Source organism: Oryctolagus cuniculus, chromosome 19 (genome assembly GCF_051225735.1).
Source record: "Oryctolagus cuniculus isolate XC-2025 breed Fujian yellow rabbit chromosome 19, ASM5122573v1, whole genome shotgun sequence".
Lineage (NCBI taxonomy): Eukaryota > Metazoa > Chordata > Mammalia > Lagomorpha > Leporidae > Oryctolagus > Oryctolagus cuniculus.
In genome coordinates this window covers 63,982,897-64,004,608 of record NC_142885.1, presented here as the reverse complement: position 1 = coordinate 64,004,608, position 21,712 = coordinate 63,982,897, and the positions used below count along the sequence as shown (strand labels likewise).

General features: G+C 48.1%; 1 protein-coding gene across 1 annotated transcript in view; it reads right to left on the bottom strand.

Annotated features, from left to right (window-relative positions):
• GRIN2A (glutamate ionotropic receptor NMDA type subunit 2A) overlaps positions 1 to 21,712 on the bottom strand; it is a 402,461-nt gene that overhangs the window by 36,652 nt on the left and 344,097 nt on the right. Inside the window, exon 10 of the mRNA XM_070065018.2 lies at positions 8,039 to 8,226. Coding sequence (XP_069921119.1) covers positions 8,039 to 8,226 — 188 coding nt within the window. The remainder of the gene's footprint in view (positions 1 to 8,038; positions 8,227 to 21,712) is intronic.

The following is a 21,712-nucleotide window of genomic DNA, read 5'->3' as shown; positions in this document are numbered from 1 at the left end:
GGGTGGGGGGTGTTCAGTGACTTCCTCAACTACACTGCTGGACCACTTCTAAATGACCCTGAGAAGACGGCCTGTGAGGGTCTCCCAGGGCAGTGCTGCCCTCAGATTGGGGGCAGGTGTGGTCCTCACCCTCCAGGCTGTGGGAGTGTGGGGGTTGGGGGAGGCATCCAGCTCCCCCTTAGACGCAAACATCCGCCCAGAGATATTAAGCTGGGAAGTTAGACAAGGGCAGTGCTGAGAATATTAGCAACTCATCCAGTGGCCCAGAGCAATTTGTGAAAATCCTAATTAGATACACAAGGAACTTCTGTAATCACGCAAACACACTCTCTACTCCAGCTTGGCAGCATGTGGTCCCTCGCCATCAAAAGCCAACCTGGAAGAACAGCCGACGAACAGAGGAACCAAGCGGTCAACAGTGATCCATTGAGAGGCAGAGTGTGGGCCTCCGTGTTGAATCCCCTCCAGCAGTGCCTCACTCCGAGACCTGAGGGCGCCGGGACTTTGAGGTAGAACTTTTGAAAGCTGTGAACTCACTGGCCCGCTCCAATCCATCAACAACCCAGATGGGTGGTAAAACAACTGCGGGCAAAGTTGGAATACAAAAGGAACGACAGGGACCCAGTGTTCCTAGCCAACGAAGTGAACACTCACATATGGTATCTTTCAAACATTTCAAACGTGATACTTATATGTGCCCAAATGTGATAGCACTGGCATTACTATTTTTTTATTTGTTTGTTTGTTTGTTTACTTATTTGATAGGCAGAGTTAGACAGTGAGAGAGAGAGAGACAGAGAGAAAGGTCTTCCTTCCATTGGTTCACCCCACAAATGGCCATTACAGCCAGTGCTGTGCCAATCCGAAGCCAGGAGCCAGGTGCTTCCTCCTGGTCTCCCATGCGGGTGCAGGGGCCCAAGTACTTGGCCATCCTCCACTGCCTTCCCAGGCCACAGCAGAGAGCTGGACTGGAAGAGGAGCAACCGGGACTAGAACCCGCCACCCATATGGGATTCCAGTGCCACAGGCGGAGGATTAGTCAAGTGAGCCATGGCACTGGCCCACTAGTTTTAAGACTGAGAGACTCTCTGCAAAATGGCTTAAGTTGGTCACCCTATTAAAATAATACTGATGCAAGCGATACGTACGTATCCCTTAAACGTTTCATGTAGCAGTTATGTTTTCAAAATTCAATGGAATATATAAGCATAAATCTAAGGTCTAAGTATCTGACAAATATGTGCATTTGATTTCATTTGTTCAGTAGTCTCAGGCTAGACAGTAGGGACAAGTACTGCACTCTGGAGTTTAAATCCTCACCCAGGTTCCATCAGCTGTAAGTTTCATTTTCCTCTGTGTACTGATGCAACCTGGCTCCCTGTGGCCAGGATGGCATCATGGAAAGACGATGCCTGCAGAGTGGTTTTAAGGGAAAGATGAGCAGCAGTGCCCCCAGATGCCTTTAGTTCAACTTCTACATTGATCAATGCTCAATGCGTACAGTCCGTGTGTTGCCTGTAGACCGGCTGCACCTGCATCACTGGTGAGCTTGTAGAGATGCAGTCTCGTGCTGCACCACAGACTCCTGAAACAGAGCCACTGTGTTAACAAGATCCCCAGGTGATCCCTGTTCATGCTGAAGTTTGAGAAATGCTTCTGTGGCTCCCTCTGCCTGATGGAGCCTCATTTTCCTGCTCTGCCCGTGGAGACAAGATCCAGGTCAGAGCGTTATCTGAGGAGTGACAGGGTGTCACATGTGATGTATGAGCCATGGTACTAGAACAGAGGGGAGGGCTCAAAGACAGCTGTCTCCTTCCTGGTCTTAGCATTACTTGCTTCTGAATGTGACTGTGCAGTAATGGTCCACAGACGTGGAATATTTTACCAGTCCCTACACATCAGAAGGGTCCTGACCTCAGATCTTCCTTCTGAATCTTCAAAACCCCAAATCATGTTAAAAAAATCACAAAATCCAGGGGCCGGTGCTGTGGCGCACTGGGTTAATCCTTCGCCTGCAGCACTGGCATCCCATATGGCCACCGGTTCTAATCCTGGTTGCTCCTCTTCCAGTCCAACTCTCTACGGCCTGTGATAGCAGCGGAGGATGGTCCAAGTGCTTGGGCCCTGCACCCATGTGGGAGACCAGGAAGAAGCACCTGGCTCCTGGCTTCAGATTGGTGCAGCTCCTGCCATTGTGGCCATTTGGGGAGTGAACCAGTAGAAGAAAGACCTTTCTCTCTGTCTCTCTCTCTCTGTGTCTGTAATTCTGCCTGTCAAATAAATAAATAAAACCTTTAAAAACATACCACAAAATCCACCAGACAAAGCCATCCCTTGCTCACTTCCACTTGGAAGCCACAGATGCCCCTCTTGGAGTCCGAGCTTACTCTGTTTGCTCTTATTCCAACGTCATCTTGGAGGTTCCAGGAAGACAGCAGAGACTCAACAGAGATTTCCTGGTTTCTGGGCGAATAAACGGCTAAGGCCTCTGTGAGCTCCGGCTGGTACCAGCTGTGTCTAAACCTCACAGCACAGCATTTATTAGTCATTCTGTCCTTTCATTTCCCACTAAAAAATCCAGCATGTCTCACGAGGATAACTGGAAATGTTCATGGGAGATGGGCATTCCAAGGTAAGTTTCAGTACAATAAAAATTTGAAATTCAGGATAAAGTCTTCAGAAAGCTCGTGGAAAATATGCATTATGAGAAAACAACGCCTCGATTTCAAAGAGTGTACCAAAATAAACAGCTTTTAATTCTGTGCTCCATGAGCTTTTTGAAGTAAATTTGTTTTTTTCCTTGACCACTTACCAAGACACCTAAATTAGAACACACATGTGTATAGATATATGGGGATTCACATATGTGTGGATTATTATATACTCGTTTCTACTTTATGATTAGACACTTAAGTTTATATACTGTCAACCAACTGGACTATTAGTCCTTGGCAGGAAAGAACAAACAGAACCCTCTAGGTGCCTAGGAAAGTGTTTCTCTGTGCATGCTGGGTAGTGATGCCAGTCTATGCTGACAGGTACTTGTGACCATTGTCACTCATCCACCGAGAGCCAGAGGTCCCGTGGAGTAACAGTGTTTCAAGGAGGATGCAGATCAGTAGCCTGTTTCCTAGGGAAATGCCTGAAGGGCTTCATGTAAGAGGTTTCCCTCCGATAATCAAACACCACACTCAAAGGTTATATTTACACAGCTCATTAGGAAGTTTCTTTTTTTATATACTTTTGACACTCATTAGACCCGTAATCGTCCAGTGAAGCTACTCCATAACAAGAGATAAACACTCCATTCTAAAGGACGCATAATAATTAGGTGCTGCTCCACACCGTGCTCTTCATGGGGCTAATTTTGGAGCATAATTAATCCTGCTGAAGCTGCGTAAGATAAGTGAAATATTTATGCAGCTGTGCTAATTCATGTATTTACTCCTAGACAGACATTCAGAATTGGACTTGGCTTTCCGGGAAGATTATCCTAAGACGCCCCCTGGAGCAACGTCATTTTCTCTCTCGTGTCTTTGCCTCCAGATGGCCTCTAACGCTGAAGCTGAGAAGACACACTGCCCAACCCCGCCAGTCTGACCAGGAAGGCAATGAGCCAGGACAGAAAGTCTCTGTAAGAACTGAGATGCTCTGTTAAGTACAAGAAACAAACCTCTGGCTTATCTCGGTGCATTTACTTCTTATTTTTATTTGCAGCAAAGAGGATGTTGTTTGTTCAGTACCACAAGGGTTGTTTCTGTACTATTAACTTGACCGTGTTATCATCAATACGTTACTAAATAAGCTGTATTGAATACCAGAGTTCTACATGGACCATAATGGTTATGATGATGATAAGGTAGAGAGAGAGAAGGATGACGAGTAGGATAAACACGATGATGGTGGTGGGGATGGTGATGAAGATGATGGGTTTGTGATTAGGAAAGTGATGGTGATGATAGTGGTGGTGGTGATGGTGTTTGGGGTTATCATGGTTTTGGTGATGATGGTGATGATGGTGGTGGTGAAGGTGACAGTAATAGTAACAGTAATGAGGATGATGGTGTTTGTGATTATGATGGTAATGATGGTGGTGGTGATGAAGATTATGGTGCTTGTGGTTATGATGGTAATGGTGAAGGTGATGATGGTGGTGATGGTGATAATGGTGGTGGTGGTGATGGTGATGATGGTGATGGTGGTGATGGTGGTGATAATGATGGTGGTGGTGTTGGGGGTGATGATGGTAACAGTAATGGTAATAGTAATGAGGATGATGGTGTTTGTGGTTATGATGGTGATGGTGATGGTGAAGGTGATGATGGTGGTGATGATGGTGATGGTGATGGTGGTGGTGATGATAGTGATGGTGGTGGTGATGATGGTATTGGGTAGTGATGTTGATGGTGATGAGGATGGTGGTGTTTGTGGTTATGATGGTGAAGGTGATGATGGTGGTGATGATGGTGATGGTGATGGTGAAGGTGATGGTGGTGGGTGGTGATGTTGATGGTGATGAGGATGATGGTGTTTGTGGTTATGATGGTGATGGTGGTAGTGATGATGTAGGAGATGATGGTGATTATGGTGGTGATGATGATGGAGGTGACGATAGTGATAGCTAACGTCTACTGAACTATTTTTATGCTACAGGTGCTGCACTAGACAATCTCTTTACATGTACTTTTCCATTTCACCTTCAAATCAAGTTTAACAGATAAATATATAGGTATCCATTCAAAGATGGATAAATCAAGGCTAAGAAAGATGACCCCTTTCACAAAAGTATATGTAAGTGGAACATTAGATTGAGTTCAGATATGCACTAAATTATTCCTTCCTAAAGGATCTATAAATCTAAATCAGCCAGTCATTCTGATAAGCATTTAATGTAATTAAATGGAACAGAAGCCTTACCTAATTGACCCCCTTCCAGAGTGAGGCACTTAACGTGGAGATTTTGTACCCGCTAGCTAGAGGACTCATGAGCCCTCTGAGCTTTGGTTTCTGCCTCTGTAAATTGGGGTTGAACAATCGCTAACCTCATAAGGTTGTAAGAAGATTGAAGAAAACATGCAATGTGTGTAGTGATGTGTATGGTGACTGGCATATCATGTCCCGTAAATATGCCAGCTATTTCATAATAGGTATTGAAAGAGTGACAACAATGATAGATAGCACTAGGTTTAGAACTCACTTGTCTTACAGGTTCTCATCATTGTTTAAAAGTTCCCTAACAGGGGCTGGCATCGCAGCACAGTGGGTAAAGCTGCCAGTTCAATTCTGGCACCAGTTCCCATCCCCACTGTCCCACTTCCAAAGCAGCTCCTTGCTAATGCACCAGGGAAAGCATCAGAAGATGGCCCAAGTCTTTGGGCCCCTGCCATCCACATGGGAGACCTGGAAGAAGTTCCTGGCTTTGGCATGGCCCAGCCCTGGCTGTTGCAGCCATTTGGGGAGTGAACCAGCAGATAGACGTCCACTCACACACTCTAACTCTGCCTTTCAAATAAATAAATAAATACCTTAAAAAACCTTAAAAATTTCCCTAACAAATCAAATACATCCCAACACCAACCATTCATACATCCATGTATGATGATACTTCATAAAGTTCATGGAAGATGGAATTAAAAGATAAATTTGGGGCCTGTATTATGGTGTAATGGGTTAAGTTGTCACTTGCAATGCTGGCATCTGATAGGGGCGCTGGTTCAAGTCCTGGCTGTTCCACTGCTGATCCAGCTTCCTGCTAATGCACCTGGGAAAGTAGCAGAAGATGGCCCAAGTGCGTGGGCCCTGCACTTATATGAGAGATCTGGAGGAAGCTCCTGGCTCCTGGCTTCAGCCTGTTCTAGCCCTAGTCATTGTGGCTATTTGGAAAGTGAACCAGTGGATGGAAGATCTCTCTCTTTCTGTCTTTCTGGGATCTTGCCTTTCAAATACATAAAAAAATCTTTAGAAAAGAGAGATACATTTATTTTGGTAGGGAAAATCTGAAATCCACACATATTTTTCACAATACACATTTTCCATGAACTTTTTGAAGACCTGTCATATTTATTCCCTCAATCCAATTGCCTGCTATGTTCACGGCTTTGTGATGGTTATTGCCAAAAGCAAGATCACTGTTTGCTGAGCAGTTCATCTCAGGTAGGGGTTCTTATGCAACCCTGAAGTAAATGGAGCAACTGATTCCCATTCTTCAGTGTCCCCTCGGTGGCCACACCCCTTGCCATACAATTCCAAATCTCTTTTGTAAGAGTCCACTGACCTCGGGCTTCACCACTGTCCTGCTCTGGACAGGAAGCTCTCAGCAGACAGGAACAAGACAAAGCAGAGACCTGAGATGTGCATGTGTACTTAGGTATTTCTGCGGTGCCTCTGAGACAGCCAAGAAAAGAGAGCTTCCCTTTGGCCTGACACCCAGAATAAACACACATGGAACAAAGGCCACGCAGCTGAACCACTGGGCTTACAGCAGGGATTAGAGCCACCATGCCCATGCCAGCCTGAAACAGAGCTTCTCCATTCAACCCACACTCCCCTGAGCAAAACGCAGGCTTATTGTGAGGGCCTGTAGGATCTCACAGCAACAGCTGACCGACACAGCCACGAGTCACTGCGACACAGCAGAGAACATGGCCAGTGATCTGAGGAAGGCGCACATGTCCTACAGGGGACACAAGGACTCAGATGTTGTTTGTGAATCAACATGAAACACATTTAGACGGTACTGGGAGAATCCACGGCTTCATTCTGGGAGCAGAGAGAGGAGGAGGAGCAGCAGGGCACTCTATTCGCATGCACACCGACAGTGTGCACTCACCTCTGCCTATTTCAATACCGCATTTCACTCAAGTTGGGTTTCCTCTCTCAACTCACACCAGGCATAGCACAGTCCGTAACCATCTCTGAACAGAGCCTCCACCTGTTCTTGGATGGGGGCTACTGCTCGGTGTCCTGAGCTTTTGCACCCTGCTCACATCGAGCAGATTTGCAGTACTAACCTGCTATCTACGTGGACTTGACTTTCACTAGCTCAGAACTGGCAATGCAAAGGAAACCAACCTGCCGTTCGCATCACACCAAGACTTTAAAAGCCACGTCAGGAAACTTCCAGCTGTGGAGAGAGTTCTGAAGTCTCTAACAAACCTAACCCAGGAAAGGGCAGACAAAAGGAGACACTGCTGCAGACACAGTTGACCCAACAGCATGGACAGCTCCCTAAGTGCCACCATCCCATTAGACCACAAGCCCCAGGAGGTTGGGTGGCTTTTTGCAAGTTGGACAGCGGAGGGGTGAACTGTAGTGAAAACCCACGGGTTCCCTGCTCAGCCACCCCTATACTAGAGATTGATTCTCCTGTGCCTCTCCATAGGATAACAGTAACCACCAGGATGCTACAACACGGCTGTCCTCCTCACTTACTCCCTGGACCTCGGCTGCTCCAGGAAATCCTCCCAGGGCACTGGAGAGTTAGAATGTAGAGACTAGAGAGCAGGACCTGCTGGTACCTAGTGGTGTGATACCCTACATCGAGCAAGGTTTCTCAACTGCAGCACTGCTAACACTTGGGGTGTTGAGGTATGGGGGGCTGACCTGGGCACTGGAGGATATGTGTCAGCATCCCGCATCCCTGACCTCTTCCCACTAGGCTCCAGTAGCAAACAGCCTCCCGGCCCATGAGCACTGAGGATGTCTCCTGGGGAACAAAGCCTCCCCTCTCCCACCTGGAGCCCTTGCATTAAAGAGACAATCAATGGATTCCCACTGCTAAGGTACCTGTACTGACCTGATTCTTGATTTTCTCTAAACCCATTTATTCAACTCTTTCCTAAATTCACTGAGTGACATTTCTGTATCCTTAAAGGAATTTTCTTTTTTAAATTTAGCTACCCAGAGTTGGTTCCCATTGTAAACATCCTAAAAAAAAAACATGTTACCATGTCAGTTCTCTTAGTGAGCTGGAAAGTCAATTAAAAAACAGAGGATGCAAGTTCCCCCCCACCAAAGTAGGGGTTCCCTGGGGTCTTACCATCACCCACAAACTGGAGCAGAGCCAAGTCAATCTGTCTCTTCCAAGGAGAGCCCTTCTGGAGGGCAATTCCATACCCAGTGGTGGCGAAGATGTACCCACTCCCAATGGTCACCAGCTTGCAGCCTTCATCCCTCCCGGCCTTGTAATTCAAGACCGCTGCGTCATAGATGAAAGCGTCCAGTTTCCTGAAATGACAAGAGACAAGGAGTCATGGGGGTGGCCAGGGGCCATCTTGGGACCCAGCTCCTGAGGCCTCCCTTTGTTTCTTGCTGGAGGTGATGACTCATAGCCGCTGCATCCCCTTGCCATAAAAGGATCTATTTTTAATGAGGAGATAAAAGCCAGAGCCTTTTCTCTCCAGCTTACAAGAGGCAGCTAAATAAAAACATGAAGAATCCATATACCCAAGTGAGTAAACAGTGGAGTTTGCTGATTTGCTAAGTGTTTGCCCTCACCACTCCCAACCGTGGAGAACAGTGGCCTATTTAGGAAAGTTAACATCAGAACAGGAGAAGCCATTAAGGGACAGAAGAGTCCAGCGGCGGTGCGTGGGGTGGAGATAGGGATGGAATAGGAATGATGTCTTTCCTGCCCAGAGAAATAGGTTGACTCTGTGTTTATACTCCAAAATGTTTGTGGAAAAGTTGAATTAAAAGATAAGCTTATTTTAGTGCGAAAGTATTTTGAAACTCATAAAAAGTTTTTCATAATATTCATCTTCTTTGAGCTTTCTGAAGACCCTTTGTATTCCAAAATTAGTTTCATGATAAAATTCTCAAATGGATAGCACAGAAAAACATTTATAAGACAATCAAACTTACAATTATTTATCTGTAATAAAATTAGTGGGCTACAAAATTCCATAACCCATAATTCTGTAACTCAGAAGCAACTTCTATCAACATACTTCAAATATTTTTGTGTATACACACACACACACACACACACACACACACGCACACGCCAAGGGTTGGCAAAGATTTTCTGTAAAAAGAAGAGAATAAATGGTTGTGGCTTAGTGAGCCCTACAGTCTGTGTTGCAACTACTCAACCTGCTATTGTAGAGTGCTACGGGCTGGACTATGTGCCCCCAAATTCCCTAGTTGAAATTCTAACCCCAAGTGCCTCAGACTGTGACTATTTGCAGACACGGCTATTGCAGACATTAGTAAAGATGAGGTCACCTTGGAGTACAGTGGGCCCCTCACTCACTGTGACTGGTGTGCTTATGAAAAGGAGAAATTGGGCACACGCATGCACACAAGGAGAGCACCACGTGACGTCTACAGGTGCACCACTGCAAGTCTAGCCACTGCGGGGAGCTGAGAGAGAGGCCAGGAGAGATGCACAGGGAGCATGCACGGCACCTGCCAACACCTTGATCACAGGGCTTCAGCCTCCAGAGATGTAAGACAGGAAGTTGCTGTTTAAGCCACTCTGTGGTGCTTTATGATGGCGCCCTAGGAAGCTAACAGGCAGCACCACAGACAATGCATACATAAATGATAAGTACATATACAAATTAACTTGGCTCTAACAAAACATCATTTACAAAATCAGCCGAGTTCACAGACTGCAGTTTACCAATCTTTGATTTAACTCCTAAATATAACTGATTAGACCACCCCAACTATGTCCCCTATTGTTTTCTTTTGGCTTTTCACACAGAGTGTATTTGCATGTTAATAGACAGCACGTTTTTTTTCTCTTTTGATATATTTATTCTCACAGAGGTATAACCTGAATGCAGTAAAGTGCTTGATCAACTTTGACACACACACACACACACATCTTTGAAACCACCATGCAGTTCAAGATCGGGAACCCAATCACCAGGCAAGAAATCTGTGTGCCCCCACCAGCAGCACCCCCAAAAGGCACACATCACACAACCTCCTCGGTGCTATGGCTGTGGCCAATCAGCACCTAGTCCCTATTAGTGAGGATGCACACTGTTCCCAAACCTAGAAGTTATTTGACGGGGCTGGAACACGGGGATGGATGTCTCAAGCCTAAAACAGGTCGGAAAACTGAATCAAGATTGCTCAACTTCCTGACACTTTCTCAACCTTATTGCTTTCTCTTTCTTTAACAAGGAAACATAAAACAGTGAAGCACAGACAAATCAAAGTGGCAGGGAGAGGGTGTAAAACGTCGCATCCTTTTAGAGACAGCTGCCGAAGACTCCCCGTGGGAATGAAACTCCTGGGAAGCTTTACGGCAGCATTCTCCATTTTCATTTTCTTTTTTTGTTTGCATCTGTAATGGGTGGAGGCTGGGCAAAACGGTAGGACTTACCTCACCCATAGGAAGCCTTGGATGTTCTTATCCCAAGGCCAAAGGATCAGAGATTGGCGCTAAGCTCTAAGCGTGGTAAAAACGGATGGGACCATCCGAGCAGCAGCAGCAGCAGAAAGCTGGGCATTGCTAAGAGTGACAGTAGCCCAGAGCTGACGAGTCCAAGGGAAACAGCCCCGCTGGGCACCCAGCAGTACCGAGGCCCGGAAAAACTGGGCAGGAGCACTCCCAAGGACCAACAGCAACCTGTTTACATCAGCAGTGTGTGCATGGCGGTGAGAGGAACCCCAGAGTGTTGGAGAGAAGGGGTCTGAGTGCTAGACTAGGCTGGGGTGGTGCTGTGACCTCGGGGAAGTAGGATCCTCACCTGTGAGATGAGGTAGCCATGGTGGTGCTGTCAGCCAGCGGTGACCCTCTGTGACCATCAAGGTTGGGGTGGGGGAACTGAGCCTTGGGATCACACTGGGGCTCCTGACGACCAGACATCGTGGTTGGCATCTGCATTCTCGGTGACGCTGAAGTGCTTGCAACATCAGTACTCCAAGGTTGCCATGGAGATGCTTAGACCTTTCGTTTCAGGCAGACTTTCTAAGTCTTGCCCATTCATTTCATTCAAGTCCTCAGAAAACTAAATGTAAACTCACATGCCTGCTCATAGGGGCACTCAGCTGTCACGGCCATCTGTTGGTACCCACAGGGTGAAACCTTTCTCCACTGTGATAACTGACCCCACACTGACGCATCGCTGCTACAGAAATTTAAACCTGTGTCTAGCAACCCCAAGAAAGCTGTCCAACAGCGGTTTAAATTGGTATTTTATGGACAGGCACAGCTTTCTGCAAATCAGCACCATATTTCATGACAAATCTTGAGCCACAAACAGCCGGGTGAACAGAAAGAATAAAAGGAATTTTTCCGCAGGAGCAAAGTTTTTTAAAAAAGCATGATGCTGTCAAGTCAGAGAGGGGACAACCGCAGAAGGCATGGCTGGTTCTGAACAGAGTAATTGCATTCCAGGTGCCCCCGGTGGGCTCAGCACCACGTTCTCAGGGGGCCCTGCCACGGAAGGTCACAGATGGGCCTGCACTCGCCAGAGGCCCTGGAGCCACATCGGAACCAAACTGATGATAATGCATGAAGAAAGCTATGGGGACACAGGAGCTCGGCTTCTTCCTCCCATCAAGCAGTCTAGAGAGCTGAGCACCGGGCGCAACGGCTGCAGGTTATCTGTGTGGGTAAGGCCACCAGGGCTTCACGGGGTTTCACAGAACAGTGCACAGCATCTTGCACCCCTGGTCCCATGGGCACCACAAGTGTCCAGCAGGGACAAATTATTATTATTTTTATGGATGTGATTTTCATTTTGTCCAGGAGCAGACAGGGTTTTGAGGGTTCCACACTCAGTGCCACAAAGCCCGCTAGGACAGCACTATGAAGTGGAACGTCCTCTAATGTTCTAAGTGTGCTGCATTTGCACCCTCTGAGACGGATCCTGAGCCCTGAAAATGTTGCTGGTGCAGCCAAAGATCTCCGTTTTTATGTGTATTTAACATCATTAATTCACATGCTAAGGTAAAGGATGGCACAGAGCTGAGGGCTGCTGTCACAGACAGCACAACCCCAGGCATCCTGTGCCCAGCAAGGCCAAGGCGAGGGCAGCAGGCCTCTTCTCGTTCTTCTCACCCAAGCAGGTCTACTTTTGATCTGTTTTCTATTGAATAAAAAAATTGTTTCTGTTGCTTAAAAGAAAAAAGATGTTAAATCATGGGTGCACTAGGGAGTGAGCTTTGTGACCAGGGACTTGGGGCAAAGTACCTGTGATTCTGGGCCTCGGTTCTCTCTCTGTCACGTGGACATGACAGTATCTGCCCTGGGAGGGCTGCTGGGAATAAACTGGGATTATAGTGGTCAAGTGTGTGCGCATGCGTGTGTGTGTGTGTGGCTGGCACACAAGTGCACAGCACACACAGATGCATTCAACTGAATTCAGAGAGGACAGCAAAGGAGGCTCACACATTTTCTGCGACAAACCCCAGCCTGATCGGTTTATATGCATCCTCTCATGTCATTCAATCTAGCTGTGCCGTGATGGGCTCTTCCCAGCACAGAGGCACTGAGAGCATAAGCGGACTCAGCAGTTACTGTGAAGTGTCAAAGGCTGCACTTGGACCCGCAGGAAGGCTGCACACACAATCACTATAACCATATTATCCATCATCATGGAGGGAAAAATGGAGGTAGCTCTATTACTCCGGAAATTCAGGCTGGAGATTAGAGCTATAAATCAAACCAAACGTTACGAATAAAGGGGTCGAGACCAGAGCCGCTAGAGTGTAAAGAGATTTGGTGGTGACTCACTTCGGCTGGCTTTTCCCAACCCACCCACAGCCGAGTAAGGATCTGGAGTGACCTCCGTAGAGAATCCTACCTTCTCTTTTCAGGAGCCACCTGGGCACAGATGGCTGTCATTTCTTGTTGAAGGTCAAGGGTTAAAAAAAAAAACAGGCCACCTGAAGCTGAGGCCCCATATGGACCAAAAACATTTGGGGAGTTTGAGCTGTAGTTGCTGGTACCTGGCAGCATTGGGTTTGCAACAGCGGAAACCGAAGGCTAGGGCTGGACTAGTGCTACGGAACTGAACAGTCACCCGAGACCTGGAGCCTATGCCAAGGTCCCAGTTCACCTCTGCTCAGTGTCTCCCTCTGCCTTTCAGAGGCAAACCATCTTCCTTCTGTCTTCCCAGCTCAGCGCTTCTCCCACTGGGCAGGAGGAGGCCCACAGCTGAGGGTCTGCCTGTGATGGGGCACAGCCCCTGCCAGGCACACCGGGGCCAACACCTCTCGCCCTGCACTCCCTGCAGGGGAGCAAGCCCTCTTCTCCAACATCTGTGTCAGAGAAAGTGCCACCTCAACACGAGAGTGAGGACAGAACTGGAGCCCCATCCCATGCCCTGTTATGCCAATGGCGTGACATACACCTCTGCCCACCCCCACCAGGCATCTTGGGGGCTGTTGGATGCTGCCGCTCTCTCTGTTACCAGCAGTCCTCGAGGCATGCAGACGATTAGTAATGACAGTGACTATGAATGAGAGGGGGACGTGGGTCCTCATCCCTGCAAATTTACAAAGTAGCAAAGTAAGGATCACACACACACGTGCCCCACGCTACTTAACCCCGGCATTTTCCTGCTCCAGTGCTGGACAGCTCTTGGAGCGGCCACAGCTTTCTCAAGTGCGTAGATCTGACCCTGTTACTACAGCTGCTTGGTCTCTCTTGTACCTGCACGATGACCCTGACAGTCGACTCCTAGCCCTGGGACTGCTGGTTGGCAAATATGCTTCTCCGTACACAAGGCGAGACCATGGCCCAGCCCCGAGGTCCGGCTCCTTCTGCGATGGGGACTTGTACTGTCAGGCTGCTTGACATTTCCCAATCAAAAGTTTCTGGTTTTAGCTCATCATCCCCTTATGCGTGTTTTCAGATGCTCTCTTGGGGGGTGGGGGGAGGTGTCTCTGCACATTTAAAGGCTAATTATGTAGTTAAAGTTAATTATTCAGCCATTAGCATTCAAGGAGCATTTAACAAGACACCGACTAGTTCTGGTGAATTAATTGGGAAGCAGAGTATGCATGAGTGTGTGTGCATGAGTGTGTGTGCAAGAGCGTGTGTGCATGAGTGTGCAAGAGCGTGTGTGCATGTGAGTGTGTGAGAGTGTGCCTGAGTGTGTGCAAGAGTGTGTGTACATGAGCATGTGTGTGCAAGAGTGTGTGCACATGTGTGTAAGAGTGTGTGTACATGTGAGTGTGTGAGCGTGTGTGTGCATGTGAGTGTGTGTGTGTGTGTGAGAGAGAGAGAGAGTGGGTTGCGTGTGTCTGTGTTTCTGAGGCCTAGTTTCAAGTGTTACTGAAATAAAACAGCTCTTTGATGATCACTCAATCTCTGTTTTTAGGTCATGTCAGAGCCTCACCAGGAGGAGAAGTGCATCAGTACAAGAAGCCAATCACCACGAATGGGCCACAGTGGGACCCTGGGTGCATCCCCCTTGCTCTAGAAATGAGGCCCGGTCTTGGGACTGCTCTCAGCTCCAGTTTTCTCAACTGTAAGATGGGGAAATGATGGGCTGGCTGCTGGGGGCACGGGAGTGAGGATGTTTCGTGGAAGCAGATCCTGGTAAATCCAGGGGATCCTTTGGAAGCCACCATGTCACCGTGCAGAGAAGCAGTGGGGCCACTGTCAGGCACCCAGACGCAGGGCTGCTGTGGGGGCAGAGTGCTCAGGACCCCAGAAGTGCACCACTGAGGCACAGCAACCTTCGAAAGTGTCTGCTTGGGAAAGACACACTCAACCAGCAATTGGACGAAACCCACCATCAGCACAGAGTGGGCTAAGACCAGCTTCAGGAAGGTGGCTGAACGTCACGTTTTCACTCTGAATTTGGGAAGATAAACTTTAAAACCAGGGGCGGGCATTGTGGCTCAGTGGGTCAAGCTGCCATCTGCTAGGCCAACATCCAATATCCTGGTGCTGGTTTGAGTCCCAGCTGCTCTGGTTCCAATCCAACTTCCTGCTAACGCTCCTGGGAAAGCAGTAAGCAATGCCCCAAGTACTAGGGACTCTGTCCCCCAAAGTGGGAGGTCAGGATGGAGTTCCAGGCTCCTGGCTTCTGCCTGGCCCAGCCCCAGTTGTTGTGGCCTTTTGGGGAGTGAACCAATAGATGGAAGATCTCTGTGTATGTGTGTGTGTGTGTGTGTCTTTCTGGCTCTCCCAATATCTCTGTCACTCTGCTTTTCAAAAAATAAAATCTTAAAAAATAAACTTTAAAATCAGGATTATATGAATTCTAATGAATTTCAATTAAGGAGGCAATTTCCTGTGCAAAAGCCATGAATTTAATCCATAGGTCGATGCCTTGCACAACATAAATTGCTCACATATTTTTGGAAACTATGTTTACTAAAGCCAGTTCTTTTGTATTCAAATTCTGTATAAAGATTAGATTTGTCAATCAGCATTTGGACCACAACTAATTTTTGCCAATTTATAACTTCCGCGATTTTGAATTCTCTTTTGTGTTTATTATTTTCATCAAGTCCAATTCTCCTGGATCAAAACTGTGCAGAGATCCAAAATTGGCCAAGACTGGAGCTTGTCTATGGATTTTTAGTCAATAACAAGTTTTACCCTATGTGCTTTTAGCTGTTCGCCAGTTTAATTTTCATTGATTATTTTTACCAGTAATATCACCATGAGCTGGATTTAAAAAGTGTGATAGTTAATATCTATTTTTTGAATTGAAAAACTAAAAAAAATCCCAAGCAATTTTGTAGGACACAGAAGGGGGGGGGAGATATGAGAAAGGAAAGAAAGCAAGAGGAAGATATAGAGATGAGGGCAGGCATCACATCAAACAGGACAGGAGAGGGGAAGAGGAAAGCGGGGGAAAGGGACAGAGAGGGCAAAAGAGTCAGAGCAGGGCACACAGAGGGAGAGAACAGAAAAGGGGGCCACAGCAGGTGTAGTGAGTGTCCAGCCTGGTGGCTAAGATGTCAGCCCACGACCCACAGGGAGCTCCCACGTTCAATTCCCAGCTCCACTCCTGACTCCAGCCTCCTGCCGATGTGCACTTGGGGAAGCAGCAGCTGCTGGCTCAAGTCCTTGGGTCCCTGCCACCTACATGGGAGACCCAGATGAAGTTCCTGGCTCTCAGCTTTACCCTGGGCCTAAGCCCGAGCTGTAGTGGGCATCTGGGGAGTGAGCCAGCAGATGATAGTGCTGTCTCTCCCCTGCCCACTTCCCCTCTCCCTCTCCCTCTGTCTCTCTGTGAGAGAGAGGAAGAGGGGTACGGCAAGGTGGGGAGCTGGAGTGAGCGAGCGAGCAAACGAGAGAGAGAGAGAGAGAGAGAGAGAGGAAAGATGAAAATAAGTAAGCACAGGAGACAGGTGCACACACTTAGCCTACTGACTGCTGCACTTGGAAAAACAAGAGGGTTTCGACAAAACAGCAAATCTCTGCTTTGTTTCTGTGAAGTTGAACACGCACCCAGACTGTGTCCAAGGAGATGGGAGATTATGCAACTCAACCAACTCATTTTTCAGACCAGGAAACTGAGGGTCGGGAATCTCTTCCCAGGGTGTCCCACAGACTCAGCTATGGCAGAGCAGTGCAGGGTTCGCCCGAGCACAGTGCCTTCTGCAGGGGCTCCCCAAATGCAGGTCCTTGGGTATGCTGTGAGGTCGGGGGAACTTTCTCTCAGGTGCTATGTCCCAGTGGGGTGAAGGAACAGCTATGAATTTGCCTGGTGAATTATACAGCACTCTGCTAACACTGTTCTTTCTTCACACCGCAACTCAAGTCCTGACACAGGAGAAGTGCTGGCTCCTTCTGCAATGTTAATCTTTTATGGAGCTCCTTAGATCACACTTTTCAAGGGTTGAGATCAGAGTTAACTATTCTGCTCCAAATTCTGTGGTGCACGGGATTTTTACAAAAAATGCTTTATTCAGTCTCGAATGATTACTGTGCGTCAGACACTGGTCTCTGCTCGTATATCTCATTTAACTTTTATAACACACTCTGAAGTGGAGAAACCATAAAAATCATTTTATAAACAGAAAGCTGAGAGCCCAAGTGGTCAATTAGTTTGTCCAAGGTCCCCCGAGCTGGATGCTAGCAAGGGAGGGAATTTGAATCCGGGATGTTTAGCTCTTACAAACCACATCAGGAGTGGGCGTTGAGCTTGCTGGGTAAATTGCCAGTTAGGGCACCTGCAGCCCATATGGAGTTTGGGTTGGGACCCTGGCTATGACTCCTCCTATCACCAACTCCCTGCTAATGCAGACCCTGCAAAGCAGCAGGGCTAGTTTAAGGAGCTGGGTTCCCACCACCCACATGGGAGACTCCAACCGAGTTCCCAGCTCACAGCTGCAGCCTGGCCCAGCCTCAGCCACTTTGGGCACTTGGAGAATAAGCCAACTGATGGAATTTCATTCATTTTACCTCTCTTTCTCTGCCTCTCAAATAATTTTTTTTAAGAAACCTACATCCTACTGCTCTCCCCACATCACAGAGACAACGATGCTGTGAAAATTGCCATGTGCCAGGACTAAACGGGACGTTCAAGGGCCAGAAGACATGAAAGTGAAAGATAAAATGAGAAAAGAATCAGTATTTGTCAGACCCCTGCCATGTACCACACACAGCGCTGGCTTCTCTCCACAGTCACTGTATTTAATTCGCAAAGGAATCTCGGGAGATAGGATTCTGCAGATGTGGAAAACAGGCCCAGAGAGGTTGCTGAAGTGCTAATGGCCACATCGCTGGGACGCAGCCAGGAGGTGAACAAGGCACTGCTCACTCCAAGGCCTGTGCTCAGCACCACGAGGCCATGTAGGAAATCGATAAATAAGCAAGTCAACCGGCTGACTACGGAAAACTAAGTTGGCGAGGAAATGTGCACGCCCTGACCCATTTGCCCTACTTCCCTCACTCCTGCAGAAATGCTGGCAGAAGACTTTGCACAGGGTTGTACGGCCAACAGCCCACCCCACACCCAACATCCAGGGAGACGTGCTTGCTTGAGTAAACTATGATGTGTGCGTGCGTGCGTGCGTGCGTGCATGCCATGGACTTCTTCCGGGCAGTGCAGGAGAATGAAGGCCCAAGGGACACCTGCCAATAGGGAGAGCTCTTCAAAACATGGAAATCCAGGCCTCGGTTTCCTGCACATAACTTGTTAGCTTCCCAAGTAATTACATTTTATTATTATTTGTGAGAAAATTGGATTAAAAGATGTTAAAACTATGTTAAAAACTATGTGTAGGTTTTGTAATACACATTACTCATGAACTTTTTTTTTGACAGGCAGAGTGGACAGTGAGAGAGACAGATACAGAGAGAAAGGTCTTCCTTTACTGTTGGTTCACCCTCCAGTGGCCACTGCGGCCGGCTTGCTGTGACCAGCGCACCGCGCTGATCCGAAGCCAGGAGCCAGGTGCTTCTACTGGTCTCCTATGGGGTGCAGGGCTTTTTAAAGACCTCTCATACACACAAATGCCTAGAACAAAGATCCAGAAGAAACGGAATAGACATCAAACAGGTAACAGTGCTGATCGCACAAGGATGTGGCCATGGGGGTGCTCATTGATTTGTACTTTTCAAATTTGTAAAGATTTCTTTATTTCATTTGAAAGGCAGAGAGACATAATGAGAAAGAGACATACAGACAGAAGCAGAGAGAGAGAGAGATCTCCCATATGCTGGTTCACTTTTCAAAAGCCTGCAACAGCCAAGGTCGAGTCAGGCCAAACCCAGGAGCCCAAACCTCAAGCTGGGTTTCTCACAAGGATGGTGTGCGATGGAAGATCTCTCTCCATCTTGGTCTCTCTGTCTCTCTCTCTCTGCAAACTCTGCCTTTAAAAGAAATAAATAATTTAAGAAAAGGATGGCATGAACCCCGTTCTTGAATCATCACCTGCTAGTTACCAGGGTGCACATTAGCAGGAAGCTGGAGTGGACAGTGGAGCCAGGACTCGAACCCAAGCACTCTGATATGGGATGCAGGCTTACTCATCAGTGGCTTAACCACTGTGCCAAATGCCTGTTCCTTATCTTTTACGATGACAATATGTTTTGGTAACAGGAAGCAATGAAGCATGATAGTTAACAACATACAACCTAGAGCCAGGTCCAGTCCCAGCTCTGAAGCCCCCCTGCACCGCGCTTGGGCAGACGACTTAACCTCTCTGGACGACAGTTTCCCTGTCTGTGCAATGCAGGGGTCGAGCACACCAACCTCCCAGAGCAGCTGTGAGCATTTCATGAGGAGTCATAGGTAACGTGCTCGGGACACCTCCTGGCATGCACTGAGGGCTGCCTAAACCACCACGACCAGGAGGGAATAGAGGAGGCACCGGAAATCAGCAAACACACACAAACATCACCTGGTGGTGGGGCTTGTGTGTGAGAACCCACATTGTGCCCTGTGCATGCCTAAGGAATGCAGCCCCTTCCTGCAGCACGCACACTGAGCAGCGTGGGCCCCCCCTGCAGCTGTCCAGATGCCAGGGGGCAGCCTTCCCTGGCAGTGCTGACCTTGGACACCAGTCTGAGGGCAGGGTTGGGCAGGGCACACCTTAGCTGTCCAACACTGTAACCCCCAATTCAAGCCTGCCTGGAACCTCGGGCTGTGATCTTATTTGGCAAGTGGGTCTCTGAAGATGTAAGGAAGGCCCTTAAGATGAAATCACCCTGGGTGTCGCGTGGGCCCTAAACCAAACGACTGCTCTTACAAGGAGAGGAGACGCACAGGGCGGAAGACGTCACAGGGAGACAGGCAGAAACTGGGGGTGAGGCTTCCGTAAGCCACGCACACCTGGCACCGCCAGAGGCTGGGAGTGGCCGGAAGGGATCGTCCCCCAGAGCAAGGCGCAGGCCCGGCTGAGGGCTCGATTCCAGACTTCTGGCCCTGCGGATAAATTCAGGCTGTGTTGCAACAGCAGTAGGGAACCACGACAGTCAAGCAACCTGAAGGTGCTGAGTTCCGATCACCTCTTCACCTGCAGGGAGGTCTCACAAAGCTCATGGAAAACGTGCTCTATCCTGCAATTGCACATTTCCATGAGCTTTTTTCCTGAAGCCCCCTTGTACATCCCCTGCCCTCCACCCCAACCGCCGCCATGCACTAAGGACCTTCCCTCATCTAGGGAGGGAGGAATACTGCACCCTCTTTAACCAGTGTGAAGGCTTTCAGAGAAAACACAGAGACATTTTAAAATTAAGGCGTGAACAAAATTAGTACCAAGATTTGCATAACACATAATGGGCAATTAGAAACAGCCTAATTAATTGTGCCTAATTAATGAATGATCAGATTTATTGTATTAAGTTGTGACACAAAGCATGGGCATGGGAGAAGGATAGAAGCTGGACACCCTGATTAACCTTCCAGCGCTTGCTCCTCCTCTGTGGCTGGAAACCATGTTGGTGGGGCACAGTCTCCTGGAGCTGTTACGAGCACTACCCAGAAGGCACTTAGGTGCTCTCCCGGCCCATGTTATGTGCCGGCTAGGAAGACCATACTCAGCAACCACCCCCCCGCCCCGCCCCAAGCAATTCACGTAGCTGATGCAAAATAAGGTTTAAACATATGGATAAAAACAATGCAAGTTAAGTGAATTCAGATGTGGAATAGTAGCTAGGGCCCCAGTAAACAGATTTTCAGGCCATAAACCCCTCAAGCTGCCAAAGAAGGGTGATAAATTAAACTCCGAATTACACAGTACCCCAAACAAAATGAAAAATATGAGTGGCTACAAGAATCGTGTTGCCCATTAGATAAAAGTCTGCCTTAACACTACAAAACGAAACAAAGTACCCGACCAGCAGCGCTGTCCATGGTACAGAAGTCTGGGAGGCTCTCGAATAGCTGGCCTCAATTACAGCATCAATGACTTAGAAGTAACTACATCTTGGAGGGCCTGTCAATGCTCATCACAGCATGCTGAAAGCTAAATCAATGAATATTCCTCCAGTTTGGGTGAGATATCACCTACTTACTACACGTAGAAACCACCCGACCAAGCCTTCCAGGTTTAGCGGAGGAAACCAAAGACACAGTGAACCAACTTGCATAACCGGCACATACAGGTCAGCGACTAAGCCAGAAACACAGGGAGACAGCAAGAATTATGTTCAGAAGCACTTTTTTTCTGATTAGTAATAGTGGTGCTTGTGCTCCTGAAAATTCATTAAATACAGAATGACGTCAACGCCATCACACAGACACCTGGCAGTGCCTCTGCTAGCATCCCGAGGCAGGGCCTTCCTCCCTCTCCCCCTCTCTGTGAGTTTACAGAGGCTTGATCAGTCTCTATTCAACTCCCACATTTTTCTTTACTGATGTCCTTGAAAATCCTTTAATATCCATTTTTTTTAACAGGCAGAGTGGACAGTAAGAGAGAGAGAGGCAGAGAGAAAGGTCTTCCTTTGCCGTTGGTTCACCCTCCAATGGCCGCCACGGCTGGCGCGCTGCAGCCGGCACACCGTGCTGATCCGATGGCAGGAGCCAGGTGCTTCTCCTGGTCTCCCATGGGGTGCAGGGCCCAAGGACTTGGGCATCCTCCACTGCACTCCCGGGCCACAGCAGAGAGCTGGCCTGGAAGAGGGGCAACCAGGACAGAATCTGGCGCCCCGACCGGGACTAGAACCCGGTGTGCCAGTGTCGCAAGGTGGAGGATTAGCCTAGTGAGCCGTGGCACCGGCCCCTTTAATATCGTTTTAATGGAATTTAACAGGAAGCAGTTCCAAGCACAACACGCAAAAGATGTCTGTACTTCTTGGACTTCTTATTAAGAACAAAATCCCTAACTCTATGAT